Source organism: Mycteria americana, chromosome 2 (genome assembly GCF_035582795.1).
Source record: "Mycteria americana isolate JAX WOST 10 ecotype Jacksonville Zoo and Gardens chromosome 2, USCA_MyAme_1.0, whole genome shotgun sequence".
NCBI lineage: Eukaryota > Metazoa > Chordata > Aves > Ciconiiformes > Ciconiidae > Mycteria > Mycteria americana.
The window spans coordinates 120,428,157-120,443,258 of NC_134366.1; the positions used below are offsets into that span (position 1 = coordinate 120,428,157).

Genomic DNA, 15,102 nt, shown 5'->3' on the forward strand with positions numbered 1-15,102 from the left:
GGACACTGAAAAACTGCTTTCTCCCCCAGCTGTGTTCCCAGTGAGATACTAGGCTCTTTCAGTGATTTCAGTAGATCGTGTATTATATTTCCCCATATATTGGACAAAAAAGGCTCCTGGAATCAGTGCACATTGCTACAGAAGCAAGAAATATCTCCGTGTTCGGCTTTTCCTCCAGTGGATTGCCCCCCAGTCACAGCTCTGATAGTCCATGACCGGGAATATTTTGTACCGTTGTTTGTTGCTACTGTTGCACATAAAGAACGCTCCGGTTTGCTGAGATACGACCTCGGCGTGCATTTGAAGTTTCTAATTGAAACTTGAAACATGACATGTATTGACTTATTTTTAACTCTGCCAGATGACATGAACTTTTATGGAAAGCAGATCTGCCCCATTCAGCAGATTCTTATGAAGCTCCAGATCAATAGGTTTGAAAGATGGATGGATAAGTTTAAGTAAATAATTTTGCGGTTATTGATTTAAGAATTAAACAGAAAAGGTGTTACTTTAATGCTTATATTACTTTATTTTGCAAATGTGATTTTTTTTTTCCTGTTCATTTCCCACAGAAACGTTCCAGAGGTCAAGTGCTATTTGACAAAGTCTGCGAGCATCTGAACCTTTTGGAAAAAGACTACTTTGGGCTAACATACAGAGACACAGAAAACCAAAAGGTAACCCACACAACTGAGGCTGGCCTTTGGCACGTGGACATCAGAGCTCCACGAGACACCCCCCAGGCAGTTGCAAACAGTTCAGAAGTTGTTACCTTCCTTGCCACGTTCCATAGACGTAGCTTGAGCTATTGTTTTTTGTAACTCTCTACCTCTCGAGAGCATCCCCTGTGTTTTCCCTCTGTGTTGCCTATTTATAACATGAAAGAAATTAATCATATAGCTGTTTCCCTTTCTAGTATGATTTATTTCATTACTGCCATAGATGAAAGTCAGATTTGCATTCAGAGATACACTACTAAACATATAACACTAAAATACAGCTTAATAATACTGTGGCTGGGATACAGATAGGCAGGTGTTGATTGACTGCTCCTGCTAACTGCTAAGGTAAAGTAAGGCTTTAAGTCTTGACTTGCTTTATCTGAGTGTTATTGTTGATTTGGCTAAAGACATAAGTCTTCAGAAGCAGTTGGCAGCAATAGTGAATCACGTTCTGCTTGTCTGCATCTCAACTCCGGTATTAAATAACCTGTGTATTAACAGTGTCCAAGATGATCTACTGTGCAGGTGATATATATATATATTTTTTGGACATGTTATGATGAAAGAGAGAGTATCAAAGGATAATTTAAAATATGCTGTGTGGTTTTGGCATTTTAAGATAAATATTTTGAAAGAAACCAATAAAAAAACTTTTTAGCAATATGTGCTGTAGCCCAGTGGAGCTCACCAGGTGAAGGTATTTTGTGCTTTGCATGGCCTGAAAGGTCTTCCCCCGTGCAGCTGGAGCTATTACTGCTTCTTCAGCTGTTTATGTCTTGTGAGAACAACAGTTTTATTTTCTAGGTTCCCTTTGTTTCAGTTATATATGATACAAAAGAAATCAGTCCTTTTTTTCTCTCTTTTCCCCTTTCTTTACAGACTTCTAAATATAAGGATTTTGTTTCTGATTCAGAAGATCACTTATGCAGACACTTGGTCCATGCCAGTACAAGATAACACTTTAGCATATGCTTAGTTTTGAGTTGTGGTAAAAGTTAGGCAGATCTTTAAGTGCATTTCCAGATAGGTGTGCTTTCCTGTACTGGAAAGAGGAGAACATATTCATTATTAACAGGTGGTTTAGAAGTACTAAACTTTTATAGATTGCCAGTTACTTTACAGAGCTAAACAGCTAAAAGAATACTGCCTGCCACCACATTTATTGATCAATGACGTGCATATTTTTAATATCAAAGTACTTAGCAATTCACCTCCATCCTCTGCCAGATAACTTCCAGCCAGACAATACGTGTGCCCGCATCACATGTCACCTTTGAAAACAGAAATCCTGATGCATCTTTAATTTCTTGGTGTATAGTGTGCTTTCGTGCTCAGCAAGAGCTGGAGCTCTTCAGGCTCATGTTTTGCACCACAGACTGGGTTTGGACAGCTGCAAATTGGTTGTTTTTGTTGGGGGGAGATTGCTGTATTCTGCTTGTTTGACATTTCTTTAGTATTTTTTTTTCTCTGATACATTTGTTTCTCTTTCTTTGGAGAAAGTGGAACTTTCCTAGGGGAAGTGAACTTTTTGTTCTGGGCTGTGTGACACATTTTAAATATTAATTTGATTCTGTTAGAGGACAAGGCAGCAGCAGCACTAAGAGACCCCAGGCTGCTGTGCACCTCCTCCAGGGGAATTTCCTCTGCTCCTTGGCATCCATGGAGTAGTAACGTATTGCCGTGACAATTCCCCACCTCCTCGGCAGCGGTTTTGTCTTGCGTAGTCACCGGGCTCTGCACGGCGTGGATGGGGCAGCCCCGGTGCTGCAGTTCTGCCTCTGGTTTCCCCCCATGCTCCCTCTGCCTCCGGGGAGCCCCTCGTGCCCACGCCAGGTTGCAAATGGGGTGGCCCCTATGCCACGCTTGCTTTGAACCCTTCCAGGATTAGAGCAAAAAAACAACCAACCAACCGAACAAAAACCCTTCTTAACAAACTTCTAGAAATTTAATTTTCCCAGAAGATACTCTGGAAAAAGGTTTCTGTGGATTTATTTTACTAATTTCTGTTTTTTTATTTTTTATTTCAACCCATTCAGCCTTCAGCATCTGGGAAGGTTAATAAAAATTCTGCTTCTGCCCAGGGCCACATCTTGAAAGTTAGTGTTATCCCTGCCTACTGCTGCTCCAAGGAGAAAGGGGTGGCAGACCTTCGTGTGTTCTAGCTTTGACTCATAGCGCTGTTTTAGAAATAATATTTATTGTGTTTTCTAATTCAAACTGAAAAAAGGAAACATTTTCTTTGCAGAATTGGTTGGACCCTGCCAAGGAAATCAAGAAGCAGATCCGAAGTAAGTTTGTTATTGTTTGTGTGTTTATTTCAGGGGGTCTGGAAAACTTTCATTCTGGGGTATCCGGACCCCAAAATCTACACAAAAAAGCGTGTCCCTCCAAACTGCTATCTGTGTCTGTGAAGACATTGGACCCCTGTGGCACCGAGTGGGGTTGGCAGAGGGGGCTCCCCGGCACACGAGCGACACGTCATGGGCACCACATGCCCATCACTGCCCGGCCCCTCTGATCCTCTGGGCTTGTTCCTAAACCACTGGGGTAACTCACCGCTCTTGGGTCGACGGGCCCGTCCCACCGGGGTGCTCCCAGCTCCGGGGGCTTGGCACCCACCTCTCCCCAGTCCCTCGCCCCGGCCCCGCTGCCCACAGGGTGAGGGGACAGGCGGGATGGGGCCACGTCCCCCTTCTCCATGCCTTGCCCCAGGAGAGCACGCTCCCCCCGGGGCGACAGAGCCTATTTCACAGTCGTCTTTTGCATCCTGCCCTGAGTCTCTGGCACAGGAATTACCTGCATCTTTTAGGTATTTTACCCCATGAGTGCCGGAGGTTGCTGAGGCTCATAACACATGAACTTGCTTTGCTGAAAACAACTTGACATTTGCAGAGATGCAAAAACCTGAAGTTTGACATTAAGCAATGTAACCTTAGGGACTAGGCCACGTATATAAATTATTGCTTTGTGTTACTGATATTTATATCATATCCAGGAGTGCTGCTCATGGCCCATACTGAAATACTTCACTAATGCAAAGATAGCACTCTATCTAAAATATCTTTCCTTCCTGCGTTTCAAAAGCTTGAACTTTGCTCCTAAAATGACCGTTCAATTCACAGAGAACCAGTCAATTTTCTGCTTCACATGAATATTTTAAAAAGCTCGGTAGTTAAATTTAGCCGTCTGCTACATTATAAGTTCAAAAACCTTGTCAAGACTGCCAGGCTCAAAGTCTGACCTGCCCTTTTCCTCCCCCGTCACTTTTTCAAATTGATGAAATGTTTGTGTGTGTGACTTCTTTGGGCAGGAAAGCCTCAGCAGATTTTTTTTCTTTGTACATTTTGTAAATTATCTCTTCTAGCACTTGCACTTTCACAAGCAAATACGTCTGGTAGTTCACATTTGTTGGGTCAGGCACGGCAAATGAATCACTTCCCTCTCCAAGATTCAAAGGGTTAATTTACACTGGCTGGAAAACTTCCCCACTTACTATGAGCAGCCACACCTTTCCACCAGTATTATTTTCGTTTGAAGTAAGTGATCTGCAATAAAAAGTAATGAAAATCTGCCTTTTTTTAATCTCTTGAGAAGATGGATCTGGAGAGGAAGGTGCTGTAGACCTCGATGAGTCAGGTTATGCTGATGGTCAATGCAAGTAAAGCAGCTCAGCTCCACAGCACTGATTTGAAATGCATTTAATATGTGCCTGAGCCATGAGATAGACAATGAAAGGTTGTGACAGCGAGAGATTAACCGGGGCAGAAAAGTCTTGTCCTGGACTTGACGTGGGAGACAGTTGTATTTGCAGAAGATGACAGCGATAATTTGCTTGCTCTGTACAATTCACCCCAGAAGTTTGGAACAGGAAAACGGTGGAAGAGTTAGGGCTGTCATCCATGACACTTTCCAAAACACATATATATAGTCCTGCTAAATGCTGGTTGAGCTGTACAGCACTCGGATATCTGTGATTCCACAGCAGACCACAGGGATTTTATCCCAGTGGCTGAGAAATGAGGCTGTCGCTGTGTGTGCAGCCCCTGGTTTGCACCCCGTTAGTTATAACCCGCTAACTTGCACAGTGTTAGGTTTTATTTAAACCCCTGTAAGTAAGGGGTGAAGGCCTCTTACTCTGGTATCTTAAAGCATCCGTGCTATGTGATAGGCTATATTATAGGTTTGATTTATTTTGTGTGTGCCAGAGGAATAGAGTTTTGGGCCATGGGCCCTTCCCTCTGTCATGGGGCCAGGTGTCACCCACAGGCTCCGCTCCCACCTCGGGGCCAGTCCACTCCCCAGTGGGACCGTGCCCCATCCTCCCTGCCAGCCAAATCTTCATTCCACCAGTTTTTATGGCCCAAGAGAGTGGAAAAGTTCCTAAACTCAAGGAGCCCAAAAGTCTCACCAAGAGCTGAAGTCCTGATGGTAAATGTCAAAAGTCTTCTCGCACAGTGAGCCTGTTTTCTCGGGTGCGTGGATGACCGGAGTGAATGGGGCTTTGCACAGAATGAAATTTCCTTGTCGTCTCTGAATAAATACTCCCAAACACCCAATTAGGACAACCACACAGTACTTCCAGGCAAGCAGACCTGTCCAGCATAGAAGCTATCTTACCAGAGAGGGCACCAGATACACCTTCAAACCCCATACTCTTTAGGAGGCACCTAGGCACAAGGTGCCCCTGAACTGAAGATCATGGGGAAGCCCTACCTGTCAGGTTTGTAAGGAAGTGTCCTGTTTCCAGTCTTCATGAGCACTTCCTCATTACACGCCGATACGGACTTGTACACGGCCGATACGGACTTGTACAAATCGATACTCGATTTGTACTTTGACATCAATGTGTTTCAGAAAAGAGAAATGTCATTACTTTGGCTTTGGTTTCTTGACTGCAGAAATACTGTAATTTATGTGGTAGAAGTATATACAAGAGGTATATCCCACAACAGAGGCCTCAGTGAAAAGTCTTGTTACTGAAAAACCACTGTGTTGCTTGTAAGAACGCTGTGGTTTGGGGGTTTGTTACTGCTTTTTATTTGCATTCGAGACATGTGCTGCTATAACCTGTTCCTTTTTTCAGAATAACTTTTGTATTTGCATACTATGTTCAGCTCTTTCTTTTTTTTACTCTTGATATTCTTTCTTTACAACATTTAAAGCGAGCTCTCCAAAAAAAAAAAATTCACAAACTGTAGTGACACAAACCAGTATCCATCCCATGGGTCACCTAAACTTACTGAAATAACTAAATAAGAATTGCCCAGTGTTATGTAGTGTTTTTCAGCCATGCTCTCTGTGTTTGTCCTTGCAGTTTTGTCTGCCCAGTAATTTATGGCTGCTGGAGACAGGAGCTATGTGCTGAGGCAGCACTCTGAGAGGGTGCTGCGAGCTGGTTTGGGCAGCCAGAACTCGGCACATCACCCCGCTCCAGAGCCCATTCGTACTCTCGCTTGCAGTGTTTCCAGCGCCTCTGTGTTTTGGGCTATTGGTTTTTAAAGCTTGTATAGGCTGTGTTTTCAGATGGTTAATTCCGGTGAGCATTGTTTTCGGACTGAGGGGGTTTTTTTAGTGTTAGTAATAAATTACTGCTCCCTCAGGGTCCTGGCTTCAGTGGAAATCTTACTGAATAAGAAAAGAGCTGTAAAATCTGATCTAATACTGTAATTGTGAGAGGGAAAAGTAGTATCTTCAGAATGATGTATGGGAAAAAGATACTATATCCTGTTCTTATGAATTGCTTGGCTGGGGTATTTTTAAGTCTGCTGGTAATCGAACAGCATGAGCATCTCTGTTTGCACTTACAGTGTACTTTCAGTCAATCTGTGTTCTTTTCCAGGTGGTGCTTGGCAGTTTGCATTTAATGTGAAATTCTACCCTCCAGACCCTGCCCAGCTATCTGAAGATATTACCAGGTGTTTAAAACATTAAATACCTTTCTAGAAGGGGCTTAAAAGCTGTTTGTAGTAGCACTTATACTCTAATTATCCAAGAAAAGGAATGCTTTGTATTCCCATTGGCTTCCTTTCTCTTATGAGTTTATGGAAAATATGCAATGCTTTGGCAGAAAGGACACTGTGAACGGTGTCTATCCTCTGAGCTAAGAAGACTTTTGTATAATTTAACCCTAAAACCCAGCTTTTCCAATATACATATTCCTGAGAGTTGATTTTAATGTTCACAAAGATGCCCGATGCCCATTTTTGCCAGCGGTAACAAGTTGTTATTGTATGTAAAATCATAACTATGAAAGGAAAGAAGTGGGATGAGAATAAGCATGCGTGTAAATTTTGTATGTCATTTGATGAGGTAAGCCACTGATGTTCACAGTATAGGGAATACGGTGGTAATGAATGGTTGCTCCCTGCTATCCAAGTCACTTAACTCTGCAGTCTGCACCTCTACTCTTTGGTTTTGTATTCAAATTGCAACCACAACTGAAAAAAAACCCTCACCTGGTTTCCTCCTTGGTATAAGGCAGGAAAACTTCTGAGCCATGACGAGTCTTGTGCCATCAGCAAACCATTCCCTAGCCTGTTACAACATTTTGCAACCTGTGGATATTTTTAACCTTCATTTATTTGTGGACTACTTGTTGCTTTTAAGGTAGCATGAAGCCTTTGGCTTAGATCAGAGGTCCCCTGTGCTAGGCAGTGCGCAGAAAGACACTGTGCCAAGAGTTCACACTTGAACAGAGGTCTTCCAAAAGAAAGGATTGGTTTTTTCCTCATCACCCTCAAATCTCCCCTGGGAACTCCGTGCTTTCACCACCAAGCCAACACTCTTCACTTTTTTTCTGTTTTCTTCTATCTGGTGATCCTTTGCACTGTTTATCACCATGGTTTTAACAGCATTTACTGTTTAAAAGTATTTTTGAGAAAGCTCAACAGTTTGCTAAAGAGACAACTTATGTTTTTTGAACAGCTTGGAGTTCAGCTACCCTTTAATGAATGGTATTTGAGCTTTTTAATTATTTTTTATCCTTAAAGAAAAGAATTATCGAGTAGCTACATATGTAATGATTTATGATAGAAATCTGGTATGTTTAATGGGTAATTCTCCATCTAGGTCACTAAAATAAGTAATAACCTATTTTATTAAGAGATCTCCATGCTGCTTTATAAAGATAAATTAGGCGTTGCTACCCATAAGTTAGGCAAGGTGGGTTTTTTCACAGTTATTATCCTTATTAACGCCTGAAAAACTTTGGGCTTGGGAGTTGTCTGCAAATTAGTAGAGGAACCGAGGTCTCTTGCCAGTGCTTGGGCGGTGCTCCTTTGGGGAGAGCGGTGGAGGAGCACTTTCTGAGCCGTCTTGGTGCTCCATTGCAGGTACTACCTCTGCTTGCAGCTGAGAGATGACATCGTGTCGGGTCGGCTGCCCTGCTCATTCGTCACCCTGGCCCTGCTGGGCTCCTACACTGTGCAGTCGGAGCTCGGCGACTACGACCCCGACGAGTACGGCAGCGACTACGTCAGTGAATTTCGCTTTGCACCGAATCACACTAAAGAGCTGGAGGATAAAGTGATTGAGCTGCACAAGAGCCACAGGTAGGCAGAGGGCATCGGTGTGGGCTGTAGCCTGCCTTCAGGTACCAGCCTGGTGCATCAGGAAATGTTAAAACCTGCTGCAGTACACCTAACAAGAATATTTTTCGAACAAGATGCCTCTCTGTGTCTTTGGTTAGAGAAGAGCTTTGCAGCATGAAAGGTAACAGGATCTGCACCAGAGCTTTGGCTCTAGTAGGTACCTGGCCATCTAAGGGGTACAGCTGTAGTTCTGGCAGGCTGAAAGTGTTTTCCAGGTGCTGGATTTTATTTTGGACTCTTGTTTCCTTAACACTGATGCTGGAATTCGTTCTTTTCTTCAGGGGAATGACACCTGCGGAGGCTGAGATGCATTTCCTGGAGAATGCCAAAAAACTATCAATGTATGGAGTAGATCTCCATCATGCCAAGGTATGGACTATAGTTCTTTCACCGGTCATCTTTCTCCTGTGGCATAGTACTTGAACCTGCATGGACTCCCTGATTTATTCTTTCTTGCTGTTTTGAGGCAGGCATTTTGTGGGATACATCATGTGTCAACATGAGGAAAGGTGACTAGTGGTATAAGCATAAATATATCTTGTAACTGTAACATAACCTAGCCTATAGGTTCAAAGATGTTGCACATCATCCTTTCATGTTGATTAAACAACCAAATCCTTTGGGAAAATATGAATGGACAGAGTAATGAGGAAGGATATTAGAAGCTGTCCAGAGCGTGATCAATTGTCATTCCATTCAGCTACATTTTCCAATTTAGTAAGGCCAACTATGGTATCTTAACTAGATAAGCAGATCATTTCTAACACTGCAGAGAACTTTCAAGCAATTATTTAGCCGTGCTGGAAACCTAATCAGATTGATAGTAATGGGGAGACAGCAGCTTGTCTCTCTTCTGAAGTGTGCTTGTTGCAGTTGAGTGGTAGGGCAGTAATTCTGCTGGAAACATTCTCCCATGAAGTAGTTTCTTTAATCATCGGCAGGTTAAGTTATGAATAAAACATGGTCATTCCTATTGTGGCTTGGGAGAGCCACCTACCAGCCTTGTGTTGGTTGTCTTTTTTTTTTTTTTTTTTGGGGGGGGGGGGGGGGGGGGAGGGTGTTTTGGGGGTTTTTTTCCAAAAGAAATAATTGCTATTTTTTTCTTCACTCTTCAAAGTAAGGCTAACGGATTTTAATATCTCTGAGGTTAGCAAGCATCCTTGGCAAATGAGTGCTGAACAAAGAATCCTGAACTGTGGAGAGCGCTGCATTTTCTGTAAAGGTCAAATTACTGTAAGCCTGGTTTTATGCTGCAGCAGATCCTTTCAAGAACCAAGATAAATTTGCAGCTCAGATCTTGAAAGGGCCTGCAACCGTCTCCCTGGGGCATTTCGTAGGAGCTGTGTATGTGTGTTACAGAATTCAAGGCAATCTTTTGTGTTCTGTTAATTGCCTTCACTGAAAATGAAAAATCTGGCTATGGCTCAACGGGCAGCACTCTACCAGGAGGCATGCCGCTGCTTTCCCTGTGTCTTGCAGATAGGCACAAAATCTTGAGGCATATTGGGAGCAGAGGTAGAAATGGATTGGTAAATGTCACTCAGTAGCTTTTTTTCAATATTCTTCGTCCAACACAAGAAATCTGCAAAACAGCAGCAAAGTGAGTTCCTGTTCTAAATATGTTACAGGCTTCATTACTGAAAATTTAACATAGCATGGCATTAAGGCCTAAGCATTTTTTTTCAGAATATTGGAGAAAGACTGTGAAATTTAAGGTATCCTGAGATAACACCCCACCACCACCAAAAAAAAAAAGTATCATTATCCAATTTTACTCTTCTGTTTTTCATATGGAAAGGCTCGGAGCAAGGGAAGTTGGTAGACAAGCCGATCCCTCTCTAAAGTGATGTTCTTGATTTAAAAAGCTGCAGTGCTAACCGAATTGGATCTGTCTATGGGTTAAGAAACCCAACAGTAGTCTTGGAAACTGAGCTGAAAGTGGAAAAAGTAGACAGTAATGTTTAGTTTTAATTAGGTCTGCCAGGGAGATCTGATGGTATCAGACGAGGGGACAAGTATCTCTCTGGATGTCTTTTTGAAGTCACGCTGTGGCAGATGTCTCTATGTAAATGTCAATTAATTAAGGCTGTCCCGGTATCTTAGGTATTCAACAGATGCTGGACTTGCCAGCTGCTGTTAAAACTAGTTCTCAATTATCCAACGCAAGGCTACAATAACAAATGTGCTTAAGTAGACAGATTTGTCCTCTGGGCTGTCACGGCTCTGATAGAGCCTCCCATTTGTATGCAGAGCTGCAGGGATGTGCAGCTCAGTGTCTTGTGCCTCGGCTGTTACAGCTAACAGTTTTTTGTGCTGTGCAACCGCATCGCTCCTGAAAAAAGTCAAATTCTCCTCTTACTCGGGTTTCATTTTACACTAGTAGTATCCCATTGAAAAGCAGTCTCTGACACTGACAAGTAAAAGAAGCTGTGAATGGACTTGGGTCTTCTGCTGGGGTGGGGATGAGGGAAGAAGGCATTTCTCAACAAGTTTTTGAGCAAGTATGTCAAAAGAAGGAGCCCCTTGCACCTGCAGCTGTGTGCTGTATGTGAGCACGCATGCATTTCAGGCATTTGGCAGCCAGCGGGATTACTGGCAATGAGACTTTCTTTTTTAGAATTTATTCACTGTATTTAGATGTTACTCTTTGCTTAGGCAACTGTGAAATTGAAGTCCACTGAAAAAAATCAACTTTGTCTCTTCTGTAGTACCTCACAATGATAGCATGTGAGAGCTTTATTTAGGAAAAAATCAATCTTTAAGGGGTGATACCATCATTGTTGGAACATACATCCTTTATTGATGTGTTTTCTAACACTGGAGTGACTTTGGGGCACTAACTGTATGTTGTGTCTCTGATTTTAAAACAATTTTTTTGTATTTCAAGCTGTGCCATAGCCTTTTCATCATGACTGACCATGCATGCCTTTGTGTTCATCTTAAAACGTAATCAGATTTTCACTGTGTGCCTAAAAGATGGCTTGTCGGGAAAACCAGAGAAAAAGGATGAATTCATTTCATGATTATCATAGGGTGACATCTTCATAGCTTCTGTTGTCAGACTTCTGTAACTTTAAGTTACTTTAAAATAATTACCGAAGAACTCTGTGCTTTAAGGTGGACCCTTCTTTTCTCTAGCAGTATTAGTACTTAGGTAAATGAAAAAAAAACAGAATAATACAGGCTAGTGGTGATAGCAAACAGTGAAGACTGGCTTAAGACTATCTGAAGGCTTCTAAAGGAAAGTATATACTTCGCACTTAAAAAAATACATAATTTGGGGTATATTCTGATAAGATTGTGGCCAAATCTTTTATAGTGCTAATGTGTCTAACCTACAGCTTCCCTGTCAAAAATGGGTTATAGCACAAGCACAGTTGCACACTTCAAAAAGAATCTTTCTGGTCCAAATGCCCAACTTTCTGCCCGCTGGTTGTTTCAAAGTGAAAATACTGAGCATAGGCACAACAGCATTAAAGAAACTAGCAAACCAACTCAAGCCAAGACGAGCAAACTACAGAAGAAAAATCAATCTAAGGATTCACAAAGCTTGGTCATGGAGATGAGCGATGCCAGGAGAAGTAAATTTGTGTGCTGTCCTAATTACTTTCAATCTGGTATTTATGCTAATAACATTTTTTTTTATTATGCTAATAAAATTTTGCTATACGGTTAATATAATTCTTTTAATAACGTCTAAAAATTCCCCCCTCTATTTGGAGTCTTTCTAAAATATAAGGAAACATTCGCAATGCTCAGTTTCTCTCACCCTGCCCAACCTTACTATTACTTGCATGAATGCAGTCAGTGAGTAGGGTAGCTCTCAGAAATCAGGTCACTACAGCTGATGCATTAAAAAGACGTAGCTCAGATAGAAACACGCTATACAAGAATCTCTAGTGCTGTGGAGAGAAATATTCAACAAAGTGCATTGCTTGCTTTTCCAGGATTCTGAAGGAGTGGAAATCATGTTAGGAGTGTGTGCAAGTGGTCTCTTAATATATCGAGACAGACTCAGAATAAATAGGTTTGCCTGGCCAAAGGTTCTGAAAATTTCCTACAAGAGGAACAACTTCTACATCAAAATCCGACCAGGGGAGGTAAGGGCATCGTGACAGTCTTTAGTGAATGAACTTTTTCAAAAAACCTGTGTTCTCATGGATTTGTTGATTTGTCATGTCTTACAAGCCTTTAACATTCCTCTCCGTTTATATTTTTTAATTTGTGCTGATTTTCTTAGGAAAGATTAGGTAAATATTTAAAATACAGCTAAAATCTTCTTTGGTGTGTTTCTGTTTACATCCATGAACTAACATAAAGAATAAATATGGCCATCTGCGTGTAAAGAGCTCATCCATATTATGAATACTTTGGGACTTTAAGTAACATATTGCTTATTCATGGAGTGCTCATCATCTACCGTCATGTTGTATATTAAATTAGTGTCTATTCATCTTACCCACTAAGAGACGTAGACAGGCCATACCAAATTTTATAAGCGTGTCAGACTAGTAAATTTGGAGTCTGAGTAGAAATCTGGAGACGGATACAAATGGAGTCAAGCATCCATCATTCAGCGGTTTTGGTAGCTCCACGCATCAGCCCTCCCAGGCCCACAGGAGCTCCTCTTCTGACTCTGGAGAAGGGGATGTGAAAGCTCGTACAGTGAGTGCCCTCTCGTGGCTCAGCCGGATGCACAGCAAATACCTACCGCGTGGGTCGAACGTGCACCAATCCAGAAATAAGATGATGAATCTTAGCAAAAATCCCAGGAGGAGTTCAGGATCATCAGAGGCAAAGGAGTGTCTCCATTTTAAGTGCTGGTACAATAATCGGTCTGCGATAGATGAAAAACCCATATCCGTTTTAGAGGGTGGAGCTGTATACCAGGACAGAAATTGCCTGGATGAGGACTGGCCTTTCTCCCTTAGTGCAATATGGCAGTTGGGAGTCCCGAGCCAATGTCTCCAGGGCTGGCTTCATAAGTGACCTGGGAAATCTGCTGGGGCCCCCCGCCGGCCCCAGGGCCTGAGCCTTTTTTAGAGTTCTAAACCAAAATCCACAAACCTACATCTCCTGCCTCTCAGCAAACAGTTTTAGTAATCAACTTCCCAGTCTTGAGTCTGCTTTTTAAAAAACACTAATAGCCACTGATGTTCGCAATGCCTGCACTCAAGTTCTCCACCACTAAAGTCCTATTGAGCTCTGCTGGGCTTGGTTATGTAGCATCCTGCGACCAGGTCATAATTCCTTATGCAAAATAATCAATGCAATCTCTTTCCAAATTACATTTGATGATAATGTGATTCACCATCCCATGTGTCGCTTATATCATTTATTGTTTTGCTGTTTCCTGCCTTGTTTCTCTTTGTCAGCTCCCCGTAGGGATCCAGGCTCCCTTCCAGGTGCCCTTCTGCCTACCTTTCCCCCATCACAGCAACACTATTTCACCTACTCAGCTATCTGCATGTAGCCATCAACGTGCTACAGCGGTTGTAGCTGGCACAGCTTTTGCATCTGGAATATATAAATCTGCAGCACAACCTAGAAAGGTCTCTTAGTATCCCCAGCCGACCCTTTTCAATTACCTGTCTTTTCCTCCTCCTTCCCAGGAGATAAATTTGCTAAAAACACTGTGATTTACTAACAGTGGTTCTTTCACTGTAAATCTCTTTAATCTAAGGCTGTGTGAGACCAGCTCAGTCCCTGGGGACTATTGCTCCCCTCCAGGCTATTATCAGGCTTCCCACTGTTGTTTAAACTGGTGAAGTTAAAACAACAGGGTTAAAACACTTAAATGATGTTTTTCTCAGAAGTCTCCCAAGTCTTAACTGATCTCTTTGTTACTATAGGGCATAAAACATCGCTGTCACCATCAAAACCCTCTTGTTCATTATCTGGGTTTCACCCAAAAAATGATCCTCAAAGGTTGCCTTGATTACCACTCACAGCTTCCTTCCCAAACAGTGGTCTGTAGAATATGTATATATGTGGTTATATACATGAGCATATACGTTCACCCTTGCAATGAGATGATACAGACAGAGGAAATGAAGATGAACTTGTGTATACTGTCTGAAAATAGATGCACAGCATTAAATACATACTTCTTCTTTTTTCCTACCTAGTTTGAACAGTTTGAAAGCACTATTGGGTTTAAGTTGCCAAATCATCGTGCTGCAAAGCGCTTATGGAAAGTGTGTGTTGAGCACCATACATTTTTCAGGTATGTGGATTTCTTTTCCTAAAGTTGTGATATAAAACACAACAGAAAAGACCAATTCTGTCAGCAGAGACAGAACCCTTCAAATCAAATTGTCTTTTTGATCACGAGGTATCTCTGAGCAGTCAAGGGAAGGTTACTGCTTCTTCAAAATTTGAAATGTTTCACCCAAATTATTCATACTATTTCAGATAGATACTGAGTGTTTAAAATCACCATATGGTCCCAATTAATCGTTTTGCTTTATCTGTGCCATGATATTATCAGCTGCTATAATTAAAGAGACGAAGGACTCTGCTGCACTTCTGCACATATGCTTGCATAGGGAGAACAACTTATATGGAAAGTTACTGGGGGATGTGGGTAAGAGTTTTTTTAAAAAAATGAGATTTTTATTTAATTACATATGAAAATACAGACAGTAGTCGGTGTTGTATTCTTTGGTCACCCAGCACACCCAATCCATAGCTGTAATTTTTATATTACTGAGGAATTTTGCAGCTATGTTTTTGACATCTAAGAAGACCTGAGAAAAGTTTGGGATAGTGGAATAAATGCTGTAATTAGT

The 15,102-nt window shown here is 41.9% G+C and overlaps 1 protein-coding gene across 11 annotated transcripts in view; it reads left to right on the top strand.

Annotated features, from left to right (window-relative positions):
• Window positions 1-15,102, top strand: part of EPB41L3 (erythrocyte membrane protein band 4.1 like 3) — a 98,273-nt gene that overhangs the window by 54,729 nt on the left and 28,442 nt on the right. For all 11 annotated transcript variants that reach the window (XM_075494422.1, XM_075494419.1, XM_075494411.1 and 8 more), the window contains exons 4-10: window positions 573-677; window positions 2,968-3,010; window positions 6,562-6,637; window positions 8,054-8,272; window positions 8,593-8,680; window positions 12,259-12,411; window positions 14,440-14,537. In XM_075494422.1, coding sequence (XP_075350537.1) covers window positions 573-677; window positions 2,968-3,010; window positions 6,562-6,637; window positions 8,054-8,272; window positions 8,593-8,680; window positions 12,259-12,411; window positions 14,440-14,537 — 782 coding nt within the window. The remainder of the gene's footprint in view (window positions 1-572; window positions 678-2,967; window positions 3,011-6,561; window positions 6,638-8,053; window positions 8,273-8,592; window positions 8,681-12,258; window positions 12,412-14,439; window positions 14,538-15,102) is intronic.